This window comes from Chiloscyllium punctatum, chromosome 26, assembly GCF_047496795.1.
Source record: "Chiloscyllium punctatum isolate Juve2018m chromosome 26, sChiPun1.3, whole genome shotgun sequence".
In the NCBI taxonomy this organism is placed as follows: Eukaryota; Metazoa; Chordata; class Chondrichthyes; order Orectolobiformes; family Hemiscylliidae; genus Chiloscyllium; species Chiloscyllium punctatum.
In genome coordinates this window covers 36,943,585-36,965,398 of record NC_092764.1, presented here as the reverse complement: position 1 = coordinate 36,965,398, position 21,814 = coordinate 36,943,585, and the positions used below count along the sequence as shown (strand labels likewise).

General features: G+C 36.8%; 1 protein-coding gene and 1 long non-coding RNA gene across 2 annotated transcripts in view; one reads left to right on the top strand and one right to left on the bottom strand.

The window, feature by feature from the left end:
* The first annotated feature begins 1,443 nt into the window (after positions 1-1,443).
* On the top strand, positions 1,444-16,263 carry LOC140496433 (uncharacterized). The gene is made up of 3 exons (XR_011964258.1): positions 1,444-1,576; positions 13,208-13,350; positions 16,098-16,263. It is a non-coding gene; the product is annotated as an uncharacterized lncRNA (long non-coding RNA).
* The window catches only part of slc7a9 (solute carrier family 7 member 9), a 61,285-nt gene continuing 44,883 nt past the window's right edge, over positions 5,413-21,814 (bottom strand). Inside the window, exons 9-13 of the mRNA XM_072596148.1 lie at positions 16,112-16,215; positions 13,260-13,356; positions 11,383-11,532; positions 9,894-10,068; positions 5,413-5,795 (exon numbers count right to left, since the gene is read on the bottom strand). Coding sequence (XP_072452249.1) covers positions 5,734-5,795; positions 9,894-10,068; positions 11,383-11,532; positions 13,260-13,356; positions 16,112-16,215 — 588 coding nt within the window. The 3' untranslated portion in view covers positions 5,413-5,733. The remainder of the gene's footprint in view (positions 5,796-9,893; positions 10,069-11,382; positions 11,533-13,259; positions 13,357-16,111; positions 16,216-21,814) is intronic.

Sequence of the window (21,814 nt, the reverse complement as noted above, 5' to 3'; positions counted from 1 at the left end):
CAACACTGCTTTCCGTGGAGTAGACACCTCACTACCAGGTTTACAACACCTCTCTTCAAGAGAAACAGGTCAAGTGCCCCTTAAAAGTATATATCATCACAATAGTAATATTTATTTTCTGTGTCCCTATGGACTTTGGTTTCCAAATAAGATTTTCCGAAACCTGAGGGATCTAAGGAAACTGCAGTAACATCAACTTTTTGTGTATAGTTGTCTTTTTACCTTGTGACTGTTTGCATGGCATTTCTTGGACATTATTTGCAGACATTTTCCATGCAGACTAGTTTGAAAACCACTGACTTAGACATAGTTAATTATTTAATGGTTAGCATTTATTGTGTTGTCCATTTTCATTGCAATCTTTTGAATTCAGAAATTTTTAAAAAGCCTTGCGTGGAGTAAAGCAAACTTTTATTTTGCTGTTCAGCATCATTTACATTTCAATAGAATGTTGCATTGTTTATATAGAAAAAAATTGTTGTCCGACAGCTCATACGGGGAGAATTCTAAGTGTGTAGAGCTTCCAACTTATTTCCTGCAAAAACAAAATCATCTGACTTGACGTCAGGAGTAAATATTCTATAAATTCACACTCATTCCAAGAGTTGAGTTCATATCTTGGGCTGTTGTTTAAGTGCACGCTGTCGAGACAATGCATTTTTGCAATACTGCCTTTCAAATCTACACGTTAAAGTCCTGTCTGCTTATTGATGTTTAGATGCAAACTAACCCGGTACTTTTTCCAGAATGAAATAGGTTTTTTCCTGGGGCGTTGTGAATGAATATTGACTGACTGTCAACCGACACCAGCAGTAACTGATCACTGCTTATATCCTTATTATTGTGGGGTCAGCATTGCACAGATTGTTAGAAACAGGTTTTCTAGGAGCACTTGTAGTTCCGTCTCTGAATGAGCTCGAATCGCCAACCTTTCAATTAATAGCCGAATGCACTGACCAATTGCGCCATCGCCTATTGCGCAGATTGGCCGCTTCAATCATTGACGAATTGACTGTGCCCATCAAAACTAATTTGTTGGTTGTGATTTGCTATAGGACGTGAAAAATTCTTTATAAATGCAATGTTTTTGATGTCTTGAGACTCTAATTTTGAAAAGAGTCCTATTTGTAGGACTGGTTTATTAAGACGGGGGGGGGGGGTTCTGGTTCAGTCTCATTAGTAAATTCAGACTATCACAGACTCACATGGGGATTTCCAGACAAGAAGCATTTTTCCAGATTTCAAAGGAGGAATGAAATATTGTTTCTAGTTGATTGCATCTTTAAGTATACACTATACTTGTTACCTGCTTTTTTACTACATGTGGAGTTACCTACTTGTGAGATTGGCCTCAGACACCATAATTGTTTGCCTCATTGACTCATCTGGTCTGATTGTGCAGTCCTTCAGACTACGTAAGAGAGTTGTGTCGCAGTGATGTAACTATTTTATCTGTGGAATTCAATGCCCCATCTCCTGCAGATAATGAGGATTTGGTGTAAACTGGTAAACAAAGACCATTATTATACATCCTTAGGGTATTCTAAGTGCTTTAAAACCACTGTCAAATGTTCTGGTAAGTACAGCAATATCTTATGATTAGCAAAAGAGTGATTTGATTATCAGCTTATGATGACATTAGTTGAGGGAAGAATCTTAGCTCTTCAGAACATTTTACATCCATCTGTAACATCATAAAAGATTTTATACTATTGCATGAGGTTTGAGAATACACTTCTCAATTTTTTTTGGAGTTGGTAAACAGTATGCTTTGAGGACTTGACCGTAATTTATTTTTTATCCAGTAGTAAAGTTGTATCTTGTTCAAATGTAATGTACCCATCTATAGCAGACAGTTCATTGAGACTCAGCTTTACTAAGCATTGTATTTAATGTATTTGGAATCTTGTGTTCTATAACCTTCAAAGAAAATGAAACCGAAGGAAACATGGTGAGGTCAGCGGAGGAGAGAGAAAGAAACCAACGTTGCTATTTAACACAGCAGTGAATCTGTAGAATTACTGACTTTGCTGTTTGAATCCATGTCTCGCTGGACATCGGAGTGCGTCTGGGAAGGTTAACAGACAGTGAAATTCACAACTAATCTTGGAGGAACCTGTTTGGGAGAGGTCACCACAGAAACAGACAAGTGAATATTTTCAGTGTGGACTTAGAATAAGTCTGCAATATTGAGTAGAGTGGGTTCTTTCTTGATTATATGTTTTAATGAGATATATCTCTTTGATTAAACTTAAAAATAGAAGCCATAAGTATTTACTTAACCTGGAGCAGTGTTTTGTAGAGGAATAAGACAGTGCTATTTTCTGGGTCTGTAGATTGAAAGAAGCAAAAATGGTCTTTAGTAGAGTGATATGCATATATTTGGAAAGGCAAGGACTGATTAGTGATAGTCAACATGGCTTTATGCGTGGGAAATCATGTCTCACAAACTTGATTGTGTTCTTTGAAGTAGTAATAATGAGGATGGATGAGAGCAGAGTGGTAGATGTGATATATATGGACTTCAGGAAGGCATTTGACAAGGTTCCCCATGGGAGACTGGTTAGCAAGGTTAGATCTCATGGAATACAAGGAGAACTGGCCATTTGGATATAGACTGGTTGAAAGTAGGAGACTGGTGATGGAGGGTTCTTTTTCAGACTGGAGGCCTGTGACCAGTGGAGTGCCACAAGGATTGTTTCTTTGTCCACTACTTTTCATCATTTATATAAATTATTTGGATGTGATCATAAGAGATGCAGCTAGTAAGTTTGTAGATGACACCAAAATTGGAGGTGTAGTGGACAGCGAAGGAGGTTACCTCCGATTACAACGGGATCTTGGTCAGATGGGTCAATGGGCTGAGAAGTGGCAGATGGAGTTTAATTTCGATAAATGTGAGGTGCTGCATTTTGAAAGCAAATCAAAGCAGGACTTACCACTTAATGGTAAGATCCTAGGGAGTGTTGCTGAACAAAGAGACTTTGAAGTGCAGGTTCATAGCTCCTTGAAAGTGGAGTTGCAGGTAGATAGGATAGTGAAGGAGGTGTTTGGTATGCTTTCCTTTATTAGTCAGAGTATTGAGTACAGCAGTTGGGAGGTCATGTTGTGGCTGTACAGGACATTGGTTAGGTTACTGTTGGAATATTGCATGCAATTCTGGTCTCCTTCCTATCGGAAAGATGTTGTGAAACTTGAAAGGGTTCAGAAAAGATTTACAAGGATGTTGCCAGGGTTGGAGGATTTGAGCAATAGGGAGTGGTTGAATAGGCTGGAATTGTTTTCCCTGGACCATCAGAGGCTGAGGGGTTTATAAAATCATGAGGGGCATGGATAGGATAAATAGATCAAGTCTTTTCCCTGGGGTGGGGGAGTCCAGAACTAGAGGGCATAGGTTTAGGGTGAGAGAGGAAAGATGTAAAAGAGACCTAAGGGGCAACTTTTTCATGCAGAGGGTGGTACGTGTATGGAAGGAGCTACCAGAGGAAGTGGTGAAGGCTGGTACAATTGCAACATTTTAAAAGGCATCTGGATGGGTATATGGTAGGAAAGGTTTGGAGGGATGTGGGCCAGGTGCTAGCAGTTGGGACTAGGTTTGGTTGGGATATCTGGTCGGCATGGACTCGTTGGACCGAAGGGTCTGTTTCCGTGCTGTACATGTCTGTGACTCTTAAGTCATGGAGCCTGAGGACCAAATATCATATTATTTCTTGTTGCCAGCAATTAGGATGATGAAAAGTGTAACGGCAGGTGGCAGTATAGTATAGCTAATCTAAGTTCCAAATGTAAATAATCAAATCGAGGTCAACTTTTGACGGAATCTGGAAATATTTAAATTTAATATGGATCCTCACTTACAAACATTAATATACCCTTAAATTTAAATAATTACTATTGAAACACAAGTGTACAAATTTCTGAATTTAAAGCAAATATTACAAACTTAACGTTCAGTAAAGTATACAGCTTTGAAAATCTGAATATGGGTCAGAAGCTTCTACTAAGAGCCAGTGCTGCCATTGAAAATAGCAGGAGACTGTACATGAGTATTAAGCATTCTTCCTGTTTTACACTTGCATCAAACATTTTATCAAGATCAGCCTGATTTTAAATTGAAACTGTCCAAAATTATAGAATTCACTGTAAACTTAGAAAATGGTGAAATGTTTGAGAATCGTGGCCTAATCCAGGATTAATAGTATAATCTTTTGAAAGATTATTATACTTGTATTATTGTGTCCTACATTCATTTATTATTCGTTCTGATGCTGCAAACTTCTGGATGCCTCTTGAACATTTTGAGTCATATTGGACATTTCCAAAGCTATTAATGACCTTGTTCATCCACAAATTCCTGATAATTCCCACCAATTATGTGTCTCAGTTACCCAATTTTAACTTTTTAATGGTGTTCCTCATCAAATTTCCCTACCTCTATGTTGCTGCACAGAACTTCTGCAGTTCTGATATACAGTTCACTGTTTTGCCACCAATAACAGAGCCATCAGAACTCATTATTTACACATTATAAAACTCCCTTTTGAAATTTGCACCACCGTTATTGCCTGTTTCCTACTGTGTCATTAAGATGTTTATTTCATGAAACCTCAAAAGTCAAAGTAATAAATGCTGTCTGTTAACTTAATTTTTAAAAAATTAAACATTTCATTTTAGCAGTCGTTCTTTTTTTAACTGCCAGTAGAATCCCATATTTCCTGCATTATGAAAGTTCCTTATAAAATAAACCTTAATTTTTCCTCTCTTGTGGTAAATAAATGTTGCTTTTCGTCAGATCTGAGATTTCTGAGGACCAAATCCATATAAGATTTGAATATCAATCACTGTCGGGGAAGGTGGATGTGGTAATCTTCTTGATTTGTTCTCAAGTGTAAGATGCTTTCATTCTTACCTCCAAAATATGTCTCTTGCAAACTTTATCTTTATGAATATAAATGTCAAATTTTTGTCGCTTCTAAATATGTAATTGATTTCCCTCAACTTTGCATTTGACACATGGTGACCCTCAGATTAAACTCAGCACAAGCTGTTTCTTCTGAATGAGAAAGCAGCCTATAGTCGTCTCTTTATTAACCAATGCATTTCCTCCTGGATTTATGTTGAGAATATGATGGACTTGTCAAGTCTCTAATTCATTAAAATATATACTTTAATGACCACTTATCTTGGTCTCCTTTGCACATTAATCTTGGATAACCAGATTTTTAATTTTGCTTTCCACTTCTTATTTTAGATTTTACAGACAATTAATGCTGTGAAATAATTTTTATGATTGACCAGATGAAAAATAATATTAGCTGTGGCTGAGGCAAAGTGTGTTTTACTGCTTCTCAGGAAATGCTTGATTTCGATTTGGTGTATTGCTTAGAGACTGCAACACAGATCAGAGCTTCCTATTTGCAAATTAGAATCATAGATCGACTATCATTGATGTTGGTACACTAAAAAAATGGTTCATTGATATGATTTTTAATTAATAAGTACACAAACGTGCATCATGTTGCAAGTCAGTTTTTTTAAACAGCACTCACATTTAAATTGTCACAATGTTAACAGATAATTGCAAGCGATGGCATTTGCTTGTGTATTACTTTACAAAGATATTACAACAGTGCAGAAGATTTTTTTCAAAATATCAGGAAATATTACAACTGTCAGTGCCTGATTTCCACCTTCAGTTACATTAAATATTAAAAGTGAAGTAATAGATGATTTTTACATTTCAGTCTCTGCTGGTGCCACTTCCAAAAACAGCTGCAGATGTTTGGTAATTGGCCCTGGGGATACAATTAATGAAAAATAAGTGGCCCACAATCATGAACAAGACAATTATGTGGAGATATTTTATAATTTCAAATGGTTACTTATGTATTAAAACATAAAAGGTGTTTTCACTATATGAAATATATACTGAACAGAAAGATATTTTTGAAGAATTCAATCTTTCCTCATAAGAATGTTGGGAGAATCTCAAAGTTTGGCAGTAAGCAGATTTCCAATGTCAAGTCTTATTTTCCAACCAAGTTTGAAAGATAAGACAGATTCTTACCGGTGAGCAGTAAGAGGCCTATTTGTATGAATAAACATTCTTATGTCATTTCACCTCATTGCTATGTAGTTTCCTCATTCTCCAATTCACTAGATGGAGACAATTTCCAATGTGAAATTCAGAGCATTAACCTGTTGATTCCAGCTCACCCCTTGGTGGTTTTGCCCTTCATTTTGCACATCAGTCACCAATATCACTGGGTACAGTCCATGGGTTGTGACTGCAATTGCCCCCTTGTCCTCAAGGTTTCCATCAGTAAAGTGGGGTTCCAATTGCTTCTTTCCACCTTGTCTGGGGCAACTGGCAGGAATCATGCAAGACAGCTGTGAAGTGACAGTAAGTACTTGACAGTGTGCATAACTGGATTTCAAAGATGGCATTGGTACCAGGAATCCCAAGAGGACCCAGCAGTGAACAGTACTTCCACTTGTGGTGAGTAGGAGAATGCAGAAGAGTGCTGCACCATAGGGGTGTGAAGTATGGGTAATAAGGCTTGTTACAACAAATCCTAGAATCTTTGTCAGACATAGTTTCATGAAGGGGAAATTAGTTGACTGCTTCATTTTATTATTTATAATTTCTACATGCTCCACTTGTAAATTTTTTATTAATAGACTCAGTCAGTTACATTTTCCCAATGACAGATGTTAAGTATACTGGCACGTTTCTCTCTCCCTTTTTGAATAAGGCTGGTGATTGTGTCTTCTGGGAATTTCCCAACAACTTAGGATTCTTGAAAGATTACAGTCAGTGCATGCACTACCTCAACAGCTACTTTTAGTATCCTAAGATACAACCCCTCAGGGTCAATTGACTTATTGATGTTTAGCCCTATCAGGTTTCCTAATACCATTCTCTAGTAATAGTTATTGTATTTATTTCCCCTTCCAAAAGTACAAAAATCAGTGACTTCTCCAGTGAAGACTAATCTAAGTCCTCTGCAAAGTACTTAGATGAATACTTGAAATGTCACAACATTCTAGGCTATGGGCCAAGAATTGGAAAGTGGGATTAGTATGGATAGATTGACACAGATTCAAAGGGCTGCTTCTATGCTGTATACCTCTTATGAGAATTTCCTGTTTCCTGGAATTATTTCCACAGCCTGATTCTTTAAGAGGCCTATGTTTATTTTGGCCTCTCTACTTTTATACAATTTTTAAAAACTCTTCTTGTTTATTTTACTTGCCCTCATAGTTTATTTGCTCCCTGTATAATTTGTTTGGCTTGTGCAACTAAGGGTGTCATAGTCATCCTTATTCAGGATATGGAGGTGTCAGTGTTGAACTGGGGTGGACAAAGTTTAAAAATCACACAACACCAGGTTGTACTCTAAAAGGTTTATTTGGAAGTACAAGCTTTCAGAGCACTGCTCCTTCATCAAGGTTATTAGCTACCTGATGAAGGAGCAGCAGTCCAAAAGCTAGTACTTCCAAATAAACCTGTTGGACTATAACCTGGTGTTGTGATTTTTAACATCATTATTCAGCTAAATGCTTAGAGATTTTTCATTCATGTGATAATGGACATTATTGGCTCAATGATCCAAAGGGTCTGGGTGAATATTTTACAACAATCAACAATAATTTTATAGTCACCATTAGACTAACTCTTAATTCTGTTTTACCATGCTAATCAGCCCCATATTCTTCCGTTCAGGGACATTGCCACTATACAACCATCTCTTTTATGGATTTGAATTCATGACTCCAGGTCTTTAGTCTGGGCATTTGGATTACTAGTGCAGTAATGTTACTACTATGCTGTGATATGAATACAAAACAGCAGTGATCCTAGCACAGTCCCTTGGGGAAATTATTGTCAGCTGTGGTCCTGTCAGGAAAACAAGTTTCCTTGACTCCTTTGTTCTTGAGCTAAGTATTTTCTGCAAGCCCACACTGACTCTTATTTCATGAACCTCGTATTGTTAGCCAGAACTTTTTAAGTTTTTAACACTTCTTTAAGCTAGACATGCACTTCCTTAAGCTAGACATGCAAGATGCATTGCTTTACCGTCACATTTTGTTGCTTAATCAAAGAAGAAATAATTAGTTTTGGCTCTTCTTGCTTAGATCAAACCTCTCCAAATTCCTGCTAATTCTTTTTCTTTAGTGACATTAGTGATAAGTAACATTAGTGCTAGGTAATGTTTTAAACTGACTAGCCTGCATAATTATTAGGACAATTTTTACATCCTTTCTTCTTTAACAAGGGTGTCACATTTGCTACTTTGCAATGCTCTGACAACCCCCTCATATCAACAAAGACTGGCAAGTTATAAGAAGTCCTGTCAGTATCCAGTACCACTTCTCTAAGTGACCTACAATGAAAACATGTATGTAGCTGATGACCTATCCACTCTCCTGAACAGAGCTATCCCCTTCTAGTACATCTTGTCTATCCATTTTCACTTCATTGATTACCTCTAACATTTCTGCTTCCCACTGATATATTGACAGTATCCTGATTAGATTTAGATTGCTTACAATGTGGAAACAGGCCCTTTGGCCCAACAAGTCGACACCGACCCTCCAAAGAGCAACCCACCCAGACCCATTCTTCACCTAACACTACGGGCAACTTAGCATGGCCAATTCACCTAACCTGCACATTTTTGGACTGTGGGAGGAAACCAGAGCACCCGGAGGAAACTCATACAGACACGGGGCGAATGTGCAAACTCCACACAGACAAGTTGCCTGAGGCGGGAATTGAACCCAGTCTCTGGCGCTGTGAGGCAGCAGTGCTAACCATTGTGCCACCGTAAATATTAATTCAGAGCTGTGTTCTGCTAGGAATCACATGTCAAGTGTGCTACAGGGTCCACTAAACCATCCTCATTCCTACTTGACAATAATTTGTAACTTGACAATCAAATGCCTCTGAAACCTTTTTACCTTAATAGCATCTATTCAATAAAATTAAAAAGCCTCAATGTCAGCAGCTGAAAACATGGCAAAAACTGACCAGTAACAAAGTCACTATTTATATCTGTGTGTCATTTGATATTCCTGGTGTGATAGCTGCTACTTTCACCTGTCTGCTGCGATATATAGCATAATGATAAATTTTCTCATCTCGTATTTGATAACAATATTCTGACAAGTCCCAGAGTTCAAAAGTAACATAGAATTTAGTACAAAGTTAAAAATCACACAACACCTGATGAAGGAGCGTCCCTCCGAAAGCAAGTGTGCTTCCAATTAAACCTGTGTGACTATAACCTGGTGTTGTGTGATTTTTAACTTTGTACACCCAGTTCCAACACCGGCATCTCCAAATCATGACTAGAGTTTAGTAGTAATATTATATAATTTGAGATGATGGTATTTTAACCAGGTTAGTAATCCAAAAGTCTAGTCTAAATTAACCATGTACAGGTCTATTCAATCTCTTCCCCTCTTACGAGTTTCATACCATGCCATCGCAATCTCATTATAAACCAGTTTTTTCAGGGTTTCAATTTGAGATAATATTTAAGGACATTTACTGCTCCTGCAAAATCTTCATTGACTGTTCTGGTCTTCCATCTAGTTGCACTTTTTTTTTATTCTACTCTCTGCATAATTGTGCCTTAATCAAAGGAATATAGCTCATTTATGGAATTCAATGCTGTGATTTAACCTATTCCCACCTTGTTCTGGATTGCTCCACCACTTAGAAGGAGACTAGGTTTATTCAGTTTAATTATCAAAAGTTACATCCTAGACTATTTTTAAGATAGACATATTTGAACTAGTTCAAAACTTGGATTACTTCATTATCCGTTTGGTTTGGTTGTCAAATGAACTGATAAATATATTAAGCAAAAATAGTTATTACTTACTCATCACTTTTCGGGTCCAGCTGAAGTGAAAGTAAATGAACAGAAAGTAAAATATTAATCCTCCAACAATAAATAGTGAACAATATAAATATGCCAACTCTGGAGCACCAATGATTGGAGCAAGAACCAAGTAGATAGAGACAAGAGTCACCACAATTGGAAAAACGATTGGGACCTGAAACAAAAAGAAGATTTTAACAATATGAATACAGGAATAATTAAGTTTTTTTTAATCTGTCAGGTTTCTGACATCCAAAAGCATGTCAATGAGTACAAGTCTTTCTAATTCAACATAAGAACTAGGAGCAGGAGTAGGCAGTTCAGCCCCTTAAGTCTGCTCTGCCATTAGATACAATCATGGCTGTTCTAATCTCAGCCTCAACTCCACAATCTCCATAACCCTTCAACCCACTAATAATTAAAAATCTGCAAATCTGCCTCTCTCCTCAAAACTAATGTTCCAGCATCGGCCACACTTTGGAATAGTGAAATATTCATGACTCTTTGAGAGAAGCAATTCCTCCTCATCCCTGTACTAAATCTGCCACCCCATATCCTAAAAAATTGACCTCTTGTTCAAGATCGCCCACAAGTGGAAACATCCTCTATATCTACTTTGTCAATCCCCTTTAGCATCTTCTATACCTCAAGTAGATTACCTCTTGCTCTTCTCAATCTCAAGACCTAACCTCATTTCAAAACACAAACCTCTCACCTCTGAAATCAATCTAGTGTCCCTCCTGTGAACTGCCTCCAATATATTTGTATTCTCCTCAAATAAGGAGACCAAAACTAATACTGTAGGTACAGTCTCACTAATGCTAAAACTCCTGATGTTTTTTTGTATCCAACCGAATGAATGTTTTGTTTTCCCCCAATCCCTAATAACCCATGGTATTTTTAATTTATTAGCCATCACCACCACCAGTAAATCAACTATATTTTCCAATTGACTGAGATACTTGAAAAGCCCTTAAGGGCATTGCACACCATCAATATTGAGGGAGTTGGAGGGGATCTGATCCATTTTCTCAGTGTAAATGTTTAACTTCGTAAACACTTTAATACAACAATCATCCTGCTGGGTACTTAAGTCGCATGCTTTCTTGGAAATGAAGTCTATAGTTTCACTGTTCCAAATGATGTTCTAACTTCTTAAAAAAAACCTCAGAACTGAAACCACTCATCTATTTATTATCTAGTTTAAAATACAAATTCCCAGAAGATAATGTTATAGTTTAGAATTACAGGTCGACTGCCATATACACAGGTCGGTTTCTGTGGTTTACCGCGGTCCAAAGGGAACGTTCCAGAACTAGGGACACGGGGCTGCTGGGAAGGTAAATTTCCCACTTAAATGAATGTGTCCATGACTATCCATGGTTTCGGGCTTCCACAGTAGGTCTTGGAATGTATCGCTCGCAGGCACAGGGGTTTACTGTATATATTAATACATTCATATAGGAAAGAAAAATCATGTAACTCTAACCTTTACTGGTCTATTCAGATCTTTTCTTGTAAATCTCATGACAATCAGTGATAATGTAGTCAGTCCATAAAAAATCCAGGAAGCAAAGCTAAAGTAGTTTATAAGGGTGTTAATATCTGCTGGAATTATGTAGATAATAGCCAGAAATCCCTGAAAAATAGAGTGCAGTATAACAATTAGGTAAGTGAATAATAGTTACAATTGGAATATATTTAATACCAGTAAATTTATCAGAAGGTTTTAATTCTAAAGAAGAACAGAAAAAAATCAGTAAATCGGAGGTTGTCTTAAAATCTATTCCATATGTTTCTTCCAATGAATAAAACTACTATTTAGTTTTTTTTGTTCTGTATCTTCAGTGTATTAAATAGGCCTATTTTCTATTGGATCAGAATTTTCCAGCAAACCTATTACAAAACACAAATTAGAAATGTTGAGGAATGTAAGTAGCTTTATTGTACTACTTTAACCATCAACAAAAAACATGCCTATTCTGCATGCATAATGACCCCCTCATGATGTGAAGATACATTCAGAGAGCAACTTCTTGGATTTTACAAAGCATTATTGTTTTATCTAACAGCTTCAGATAAGCACTTTTAGAATCATGGTTTAATCCTGGACGGAGAAGCTTTACTCTATTTTTTCCTTGCTTCCAAAGGACTTCAATGTTTATCTCCATATAGAGGTCTACAGAATGAGAGTGACTGTTAAAAAATCCACTAAAGTATTAGATTTCTACATTTGTTATTTATCCATTATAAAGCTTGTGTTCATCTATCTTTCTGATTTGTTGTAATTTAGAGATTTGTGGTAAATTATTGTGCAAGATTATATTATTGTCTTTTGTGCTCTGATAGCTTAATATAGAGTCAAAGATTCATAGAGGTCTGCAGCACAGGGAAAAAAAATCTTTCGTCTTATGAGTATGTCCCAGTCAAAACCAAGCATTAACTATACTAATCCCATTTTCCAGCACTTGGTCCATGGCTTTGTTGTTTTGGATTGCAAGTGCACATCTAAATATTTCTTAAATGTTATGAATGTTTCTATCTCTACCATCTTTGCAGGTAGTGAGTTCCAGATTCCCACCATCCTCTGAGTGAAAAAGATTTTCCTCTCATCCACTCCAAGCCTCCAGCCCTTTACCATAAGTTTATGCCCCTTAGTCATTTATCTTTCTGCCAAGGGAAAGAATTCCTTCCTGTCTATGCCAATCATAATTTTAACACATCTCAGTCTTGTGACCCCTCAATTTCCTTTGCTTCACAGAAAACACCCCCAGTCTACCCAACCTCTCTACATTGCCTGGCTGGAAGTTTTTTGTAATGTCCTGGAAAGTATCCTCAGATTGCTAATTACTTGGTGTTAAAATGCCTGTCTTATTTTCACTCTTTATTTATTCTTATGTAAATTTTGAACTGATTTCAGGATTATTTAATAGCTACAATGTGCAGCAAGTTGCTGGTTTCTTGACCATAAATAACTGTCTCTAATCAGTACTATTACTAATGGAATGGCACCGGATAATCTCATAATACAAGAAGAGAAATTCTGTTTAAGTTGCTCTTTAAATGGATTGCATTCTAGAGCACTATCATAAAATATAGACCCATGACAGTTGTAATTTGTTTTCTTTGATAAAAGTTTGATTAAGTTTCATGTGTTGGACTAGAATAGTAAGTAATTTTCACACAATCACAATATTTTAAACAATTTCAGATACCTCTAGACAGCATATATTGATATGTTGATATTGATTTTCCATTACTACTTCTGTGCAAACACTAACACATTTTATTACTATTTTGTTATCATTTTACAGCACAGCACCACTAATGTTTTTACAGTTGTAATTGAAAGCATTAATTACCTACATTGAACAGGAGAGCCGGTGAAGGTGTTAAACGTCTGATGTTGATATACGACAAAATCTTAACCATGTGACCCTCACGGGCTGTCACAAATGTAAGTCTGTTTAGAAAAGTTGAAATCAGAACAACTCCTCAAAAGCGCAAAATATTTAAGTTTCAGCTATTGACTAGTTTTAGCAAACCAAAGAAAAGGGAAAAGGACAATCCTGTGCAGACCGATAGGAGTGTACTACATTTTTGTGATCAGTGTTTAGGAGAAAGTGCATTTATGTCTGTTTCCCTCTCCAATATTAGCAGAGAAAGAATGTTTCATGGTTACCTCAGAGTACAACAGGATCTTGATCAAATGGCCTGTGGGCAGATGGAGTTTAATTTAGATAAATGCAAGGTGCTGCATTTTGAAAAAAACAAATCAGGGCAGGACTTATATACATAATGGTAAGGTCCTGGGAGTGTTGCTGAACAAAGATACCCTTGAGTGCAGGTTCATTGTTCCTTGAAAGTGGAGTCATAGGTAGACAGGATAGTGAAGAAGGCGTTTAGTATGCTTGCCTTTGTTGGTCAGTGCATAGATTATAGGAGTTGGGAGGTTGTGTTGCGGCTATATTGAAATATTGCATGCAATTCTGATCTCCCTGCTATAGGAAGAATGTTGTGAAACTTGAAAGTATTCAGAAAAGATTTACAAGGATTTTGCTAGGGTTGGACAGTTTAAGATATAAGGGGAGGCTGAGTTGACTGGGGCTATTTTCCCTGAAGCATCAGAGGCTGAGGGGTGACCTTACAGAGGTTCATAAAATAATGAGGGGCATGGATAGGGTCAATAGATAAGGTCTTTTCCCTGGGGTGGGGGAGTCCAAACCTAGGAAGCATAGGTTTAAGCTAAGAAGGGATCTAAGGGCCAACCTTTTCAAGCAGAAGGTGGTGCCTGTATGGAATGAGTTGCCAGAGGAAGTGGTGGAATCTGGTACAATTACAGCATTTAAAAAGCAGCTGGATGGGTATATGAATAGGGAAGATATAGAGGGTTATGGGCCAAATGCTGACAAATGAGTCTCGATTTATTTAGGATGTCTGGTCAGCATAGACAAGTTGAACCGAGGGGTTTGCTTCAACGCTGTATATCTCCTTGACTCTAAATATGCAAGTTAGTTTATTCCACTTTATTTTGCCATGTAACATTATTCCCCGAGCCAGAAGCAGATTATGTGACTGACCAAGCATTAAAAGTAAACAGAAATAAGCAGAAAGAAGGATGCATCTGTTGATAACACATATGATCTTTCCCCACAGGGAGGAACTGTTGAGCCCTCTGTCCCATTGCTATTGTTAAAAAAAAATCACACAACCCCAGGTTATAGTTCAACAGGTTTATTTACAAGCATTGCTCCTTCATCAGGTAGTTAGTGGAGTAGGATCATAGGGCACAAAATTTATAGCAAACGGTAATAGTGTCATATACTGATGTGATATTTTGAACAAATCTTGATTGCAGTTAAATATTTCATCTTTTAGATTGGGTTCATTAATACGTAAATCTTAGAACTTCTTTCAAGTCACATTCCCAAGATAACCTAAGGTTTTATTTTTTTTTTAAAAGTGACCCTTCAGTTCATACAATGCGTTAAAAGTGTGAGGTTACTTTTGTAGTCTGTATGTATTCCAAAGTACAAATTTATAAAGTGTCACATGTCCACTAGTTACCTGACAAAGAAGCAGCACTCCGAAATCTTGTACTTTCAAATAAACCGGTTGGACGATAAGCTGGTGTTCTGTGATTTTTAACTTTGTCCACCCTTGTCCAGCACTGGCACCTCCACGTCATTGTTATTCTGAATTGTGCTAACAGGCACCTATTTTAATGCTCCTCATCTAGTCACTGCTTCCACGCAGAGTTTGATGCAGATTGTTATCAGCTGCATCTGTGGAACATTTGCCGACTGTTTTGAGTTGCTTGGATTTGCTTAATGTAGAACATGGCGCTCTCCTGCTCTCTGACCAATGTAACCAAATCAGAATTGCCAGAAAAATATCATAAGATCATTGCAATGTAGAAGGAGCCCACTTGGTCAGTGCAGCTCCCTGCAAGAGCAAGTCTGCAGTTCTGATGCTTTTGTCAAATTTTTTTCTCTGCATAAAAATGATCCGATTCTCTCTTGAAGCCAGGATTGAGCCTGCCTCCATCACACACTCAAGGGCAGTGCATTCAGGAACATAACCGTTTATTGCATTAAAAAGTTTTCCTTTTTTTTGCCATTGGTTCCTGTGCCATTCAACTAATTACAGTGTCCTTTTGCTTTTGACTGTTCCACAATGGGAAACATTATTCCTTACCTATTCTGTCAAGAGCTCTCATGGTTTTGAAAAGGTAGTGGTGACCTGTGAGAAGGGTTACATCTAAACTTCTAAAAACACCTGTATTAAGCTGTCTCTCAAAGGTCTCTCCAAGGAGAAAGGCTCAGCTTCCCTAATCCAACTCCAATATTTTAGGAATACATGCTATTTTCCACATTGGCATTACAGACTTGTGTCGCAATAGTGAATTACTTGAATTCCTCCAAAAATGAAAATAATTGTGTTCATTAAAGACACCCTTCCCCCCCCCGCCCCATGCATGATGATGATGATGTAAAAATTTCACAGCTTTCACTCCCTTGACTAAGTTATTTTCTTCAAACCAGCACTGCATTTTGCATTATTTTGCCATACTGAGAGGTGAGAGTATGAATAACATTTGAAGTGGTTTTGAAGTAGATTCCTGCACATGCCCTTAGCCAAAAAATTGTGATACATTGGAAACTCAATAGGAAAATGTATATTTGTTTTCTGTTTTAATGAAAGGATTTTTACTTTACCTGCCGGCTGTGAAACAAGAACCATTTGCAGCTCCAAAGGTAGAAAATACAACAAAGAGTGGAACTAGCCAAGAAGCTGGTGTGAGGACCCGATCACCAAAAGTCTGTTGCAATAAATGAATGATGGACAAGGTCACAAATTTTCCTGTTACAATGGTAAAGATTTTAGAAAGACATTTATTTTCATACATAATTCTAGATTGTGGAATATAGACATGTGGTTCATGGTTAGCACAGCTGCCTCACACCACCAGACACCCAGGTTTGATTCCCGTCTCTGGCAACTGTCTGTGTGGAGTTTGGACCTTCTCCCGTGTCTGCATGGGTTTCCTCCTCCAGGTGCTCCGGTTTCCTCCCACAATCCAAAGATGTGCAGGTCAGGTGAATTGGCCATGTTAAATTGCCCGTAGTGTTAGGTGCATTAGTCAGAGGTAAGTATAGGGTCAGGGAATGGGGCTTACTCGGTTACTCTTCGGAGGGTTGTTGTGGACTTTTTGGGCCAAAGGGCCTGTTTCCATACTGTAGGGAATATAATCTAAAATACAGTAAAGTTTGAAGACCATAAGAAATGTGAACTAGAGTAGGGCCATTTGGTCCTGTGAGCTTGTTTTACCATTCAGTAGGATCATGGTTGATTCAACATTTCTCACATCCAGATTCAAGTACAACAGTAAAGTTTTGGCACTTAAATTTATTCAAATAACTTATAATTACTATATGAAGAATATTTGAATTATTTCCATTTAAATCATTGGCTATCTTTAGCACAATGAACTAAAACTTAATCAAAGATAATTATGCATGACACTGAAGTCCCCTCTCATGAAAAGGTTGGACTGTATGTACAGTAAGTTTTTATGCTGTTTACCTGCAAATGACTAAGAGTCAATAGACACCTGACTGCAATTTTCAAATTTCACCAAAGTTTCATATGTTGAGGTTTCAGCCCAGATAGCGCACAATAATGTCAGAAATGTATTAAGAGAAGCTGGCATTTTTTTCCATATCTTTTGAGCATGTTCCCAAACCAATTTTAATTGGAAGACCTATAAATAGATCGAGGTCATTACTGGATAATAGTAATTAGAATCTAAATATATATTCCACAGATTCTCTGGAGGAACAACTTGACCTGCTTATGGGAGTGTATTTTTTTGGACTTCCTTCTGTTCAAAGGTCTTGATATGTAGAATCTTTACTTCATAGGTGGATCCATGGTCCTGTTCAGAACCACAGGTTCCAATACTCAATTCAGTTGAACACTTCCATGATACTTCGTAATGAAAAAAGGATTTCAAAACAAAAATCAGGAAAGTTGGACAATGGTTTGGAGTGGAGTATGTTACAAATCCAGCTGGTTATGATCTGTGCACCTCTGCATGCCTATTATGAGAAACAGCTACTGAGATATTAAGGTTGCACTTTGTAAATTAAACATTTTAGTTTACAAAGCTAACAGATTCTGGAAGTTAGAGTTAGAAAAATGTCTAAATATATTTTTGTTCAACTTTTCTAATGTATAATATTTTAATTCTTATCCAAATTTACATTGAAGTCCAGAATTTTTCTAAATTATTACACTTAATTGTAGAATCTTTCTTCTAGTTGTGAACTTCTATACTCAATATAGGATTAATCCAATTAATGTCAAAGAGTGTGGTGCTGGAAAAGCACAGCCAGTCAGGCAGCATCCAAGGGGCAGGAGAGTCAATGTTTTGAGCATAAGCTCTTCTTTAGGAAGAGAGTATGCTCAAAATGTTGATTTCCCTGCTCCTTGGATGCTGCCTGCCTGACTGGCTGTGCTTTTCCAGCACTACACTCTTTAACTCTGATCGCCAGCATCTGCAGTGCTCACTTTCTCCCCTTTTAAGCCAATTAGAGTTTAAAATATTTTAATAAAGTGTGATAATTGATTTGAAGTATTACTCCATATTACCTATAGACTTGGGAAATGTTGATACTGAAACTTGGGCAAAATAATGCATCATTATTTCCTGTTTAATTCAGTTCTGACTATCAGACTTGTACTAAATGTGTTCATTACCTTTTTCATATAGATTGTTATTAGGCTGCATAGGAGACTACAGATTTGTGTACAAGAAAGTACAAAAGAGTGTGAACAAGAATAACTGTACTATTATTCCACCTATAAACGTTAAGTAAATAAAAATGTTTTAAAATCAATACTTCCTGAATCTACAATCATTTAGACTTTACTTCTCATAAATGACATGAGCTGATTAACACTAATCAGTTGTGATTAATCAAATATCTTGAATCACTTTTCTCTTTCAGCGTTTCTGTGGTACTGACTACCTTTCAGTTTCTTTCCGACTTGCATTTTGGACAGAATGAGCTGTAGGAGGGTTCTCATGCTCTCTATTCAGATTTCCTCTTTCAAACAAATAACACAGAGTTTGTCTTCGATCATCACTAGATGCACAATTGTATTTGTTTCATTTCCAACTTTATACCAGTTCAATTGATATCTCTATCTATTTTTGGTTACCAAAACTAACATCTTGCCACTGCTTTCATACAAACTATTCCCATGAGCTATCAATTAAATTCCTCTAATAATCACTCTCTTAACGTTTTCTTAATTCACTCATGGGACATGGGCATCACGGGCAGATAAGAACAGGCAATAAATGTTGGCCTGCCTTTGAATGGATTGCCTTACTAGGTCATTCCATGAAGCGGTTTCAGAGAACCACATTGCTGCAGTTCTGAAGTCACACGTAAGTCAGACCAGGTGAGGATTGCAGAATTCATCCCCAAGTGTGGGGATGGTAGCTGAGGAGCAGAAGATTGCAAATGTTGCACTCTTTTTCAGAATAAGGAGGATAAGTCAAGTAACTAGAGGGCAATCAATGTACTGTTAGTATGAAACTATTAGAGATAATAATCTAGAGCAAAATTAATTGGCATTTCATACAAGTATGGGCTAATAATAAAAGTCAGCATTAATTTGTTCAAGGTCAATTGTATTTGACTTACTTGATCACATTCTTTTGAGGTAGTTCAGAGGATTGATGTTGTAGATTTTTTAAATCAAACTGTTCTGACATGTCTGAGGTAGATGGGACTTCAGCCCAGAATTTCTGGCCCAGACTAGGGACACTACCACTGCACCACAACACCTCATGTGGTTGAGGTTATAAATTGTTCTTCGAAAGGCATTTGATAAATTAGCACATTATAAATTTGTTAGCAAAATTAAAGCTCATGGGATTAAAGGGACAGAGGCAGCATGGATACAAAATTGGATAAGGGGAGGAGAGCAGAGAAAATCTTATTTAGAGGCTGAAGAAAGTGGTATTCTATGGGGAATTGCATTGGGATCACTCCTTATTATTTACAACATAATGCTTGAGCACACACTGCATAATTCCAATATTTGCAGATAAACACGAATGTAGTAAACAAAGACTTTGGAAGATTTGGACTGGTGAAATGAGCAAATACATGGCAGATGCAATTTAATACAGGTCAGGAATCCTTTATATGAACATCTCAGGACTGACTAGTTTTCAGATAAAGGGTATTTTTGTTTTTTGGATCCACTGTAGTCCTTTTGGGTCCAAATGTACCTGAAAGCAAAGGTTTATTCCCCCCAAAAGGGCTTGAACAGACCTGTAGACATGCTGAGTTTAGTACTTTGGAAAAAATCTTCATTTTTAGGTTTGTTCGGGTCCATTCAAGTCAAGCAAAGGTTTTTTTCAAAGGGCCAGACAGGTGTGTCGACAGGTGTGTCAACAGGTTTGTTAGGGTCTGCTTCCAAAAGGACCTTCAGATTTTAGGTCTTCTCAGATTTTGGATGTTCTGATGATAGATACCCAACCTGTAATGTGAAGTGATGTATTTTGACAGGGAGAATGTGGTGAGGTAATAGAAACTAAGTGCAGGAACACTGAGAGCTTCTTAACTCTTTAAAGGTGGCAATAGAAAAGGCTAGATTTTACAAAATCATACAGAATCCTTAACAATAATGATATTTAATAATAGACCAATAATAGTAATAGAGCAAAAACAAGGCTATCTTAATATATCACAGATATGGCCTTAGTTGGAGTACTATGTATAATTCTAAACACTTTCCTTTGGAAGTATGTCAAAGCCTCTAAGAGAAAGTGGGAGAGGTTTACTGTGAGGTATCAGGAATAAGGAATTTCAGTTTTGTGCATAGAATAAAAAGTCTGGAGTTGTTCTCCTTAAAGTATAAAAGGTTAAGAGGAGATGTTCAAAATCATGAATTGTTTTGATAGAGAAATAAAGTCAAATTATTTCCACTAACAGTTCAGAGTGAGTATACAAAAGACAGAGATTAAAGCTGATTGGCAAATGAGCTGGAGACAACATGAGGAAATATTTACTTTCTGGAGTGTGTTATGACCTAGAGTAGACTGCCAGAAAGAGTGGTGGAAGCAGTTTTCAGTAAGAACATTCAAAAAATAATTTGATAATGGCTTAAATGAAAAAAAACATTACATGTCTATAAAGAAATTGAAGGAGTATGGGATTATTTAGATAAGAACAGCAAAGAATCAACACACTTCTAACAAATTGGTCTTTCACTTTTCAATATTGTTGCACCAAATATTGCTGACGCCGCAGATTCCTTTTACTCAATACAAGTTATTGAATTTGTATATGTAGATGAGTGTTTAGATTATTTCAAGTAACCTTCTGATAGGTGGTTTACTTTTTGCACATTTGCATTATTGCCTTATTCAATGATGTAGCAATATCTTATGTAAGCTTTATATCCTCCTTCTTAGCTGCTGAAGACTGGATCTTTTTATTTTATATCATAGAACAGTGTTTGATCCAGGAGCTGATAATTATTCTATTTGCAGTGCTGCTATTGGATTCAACACTGCCTCATCTGGACTATCATGTTCACATCTGCCAGCAATTACTGCACAGACCATTGATTTCACTGAACAAAACAGCCAGTCAATATTGAATTACCAAGTCAGATAAGGTTATTAGAAAAAGCTAAAATTTTTTGAAATGTGACATGTTATTCAACAGACATTAAACAAGTCTGAGTGATAAATATTGATTAATATTTAGAATGTATGCCCAGATAACAGCATATTAATTCTAGATAAATTTCTCTCAATAATGCAAAATATTTAAACCAGAGGCTAATGGTATTTTATTAGGTCAGTTTCCAAAATGAAGTAAGAAGTACATTCAAGAACAAAATGAAACAGGAACAGGCCCCAGTTTTTATTTAATTAATTCCTTTGGTGTAGCACATAATTGGCTTGAAGTAGGAAAACAGATTGTTTTTAAACATTATCAAAGATAGAATAGGATTATGTTTCATAAATTTAGAGCATCTGATGGTGTTTTTTCATAAACAACCAATTTTTTTGCAATAACCAGTACATTTCATCAAAGCAAAGTTTGCATGCACAAATTCCCAATCAAACACATTCATCACTTGAACATGACAACATCTCATGCTTTTCATTGTAATGGAGAAGCAACAATGATGTTAAATAGAATGTGAAAGCTAGATTTGTTAAAATAAACTGTACAATCTAATTACTGCAAAAAACAAAACATTCACAATGTTTCTCAATTAATCCTTAATGGGTCACAATGCTCTTTATAAATGTAATATAGAGTCATCGAGATGTACAGCACCGAAACAGTAATGTTTCAGGAATTTTGATCTGATTCTCCCAC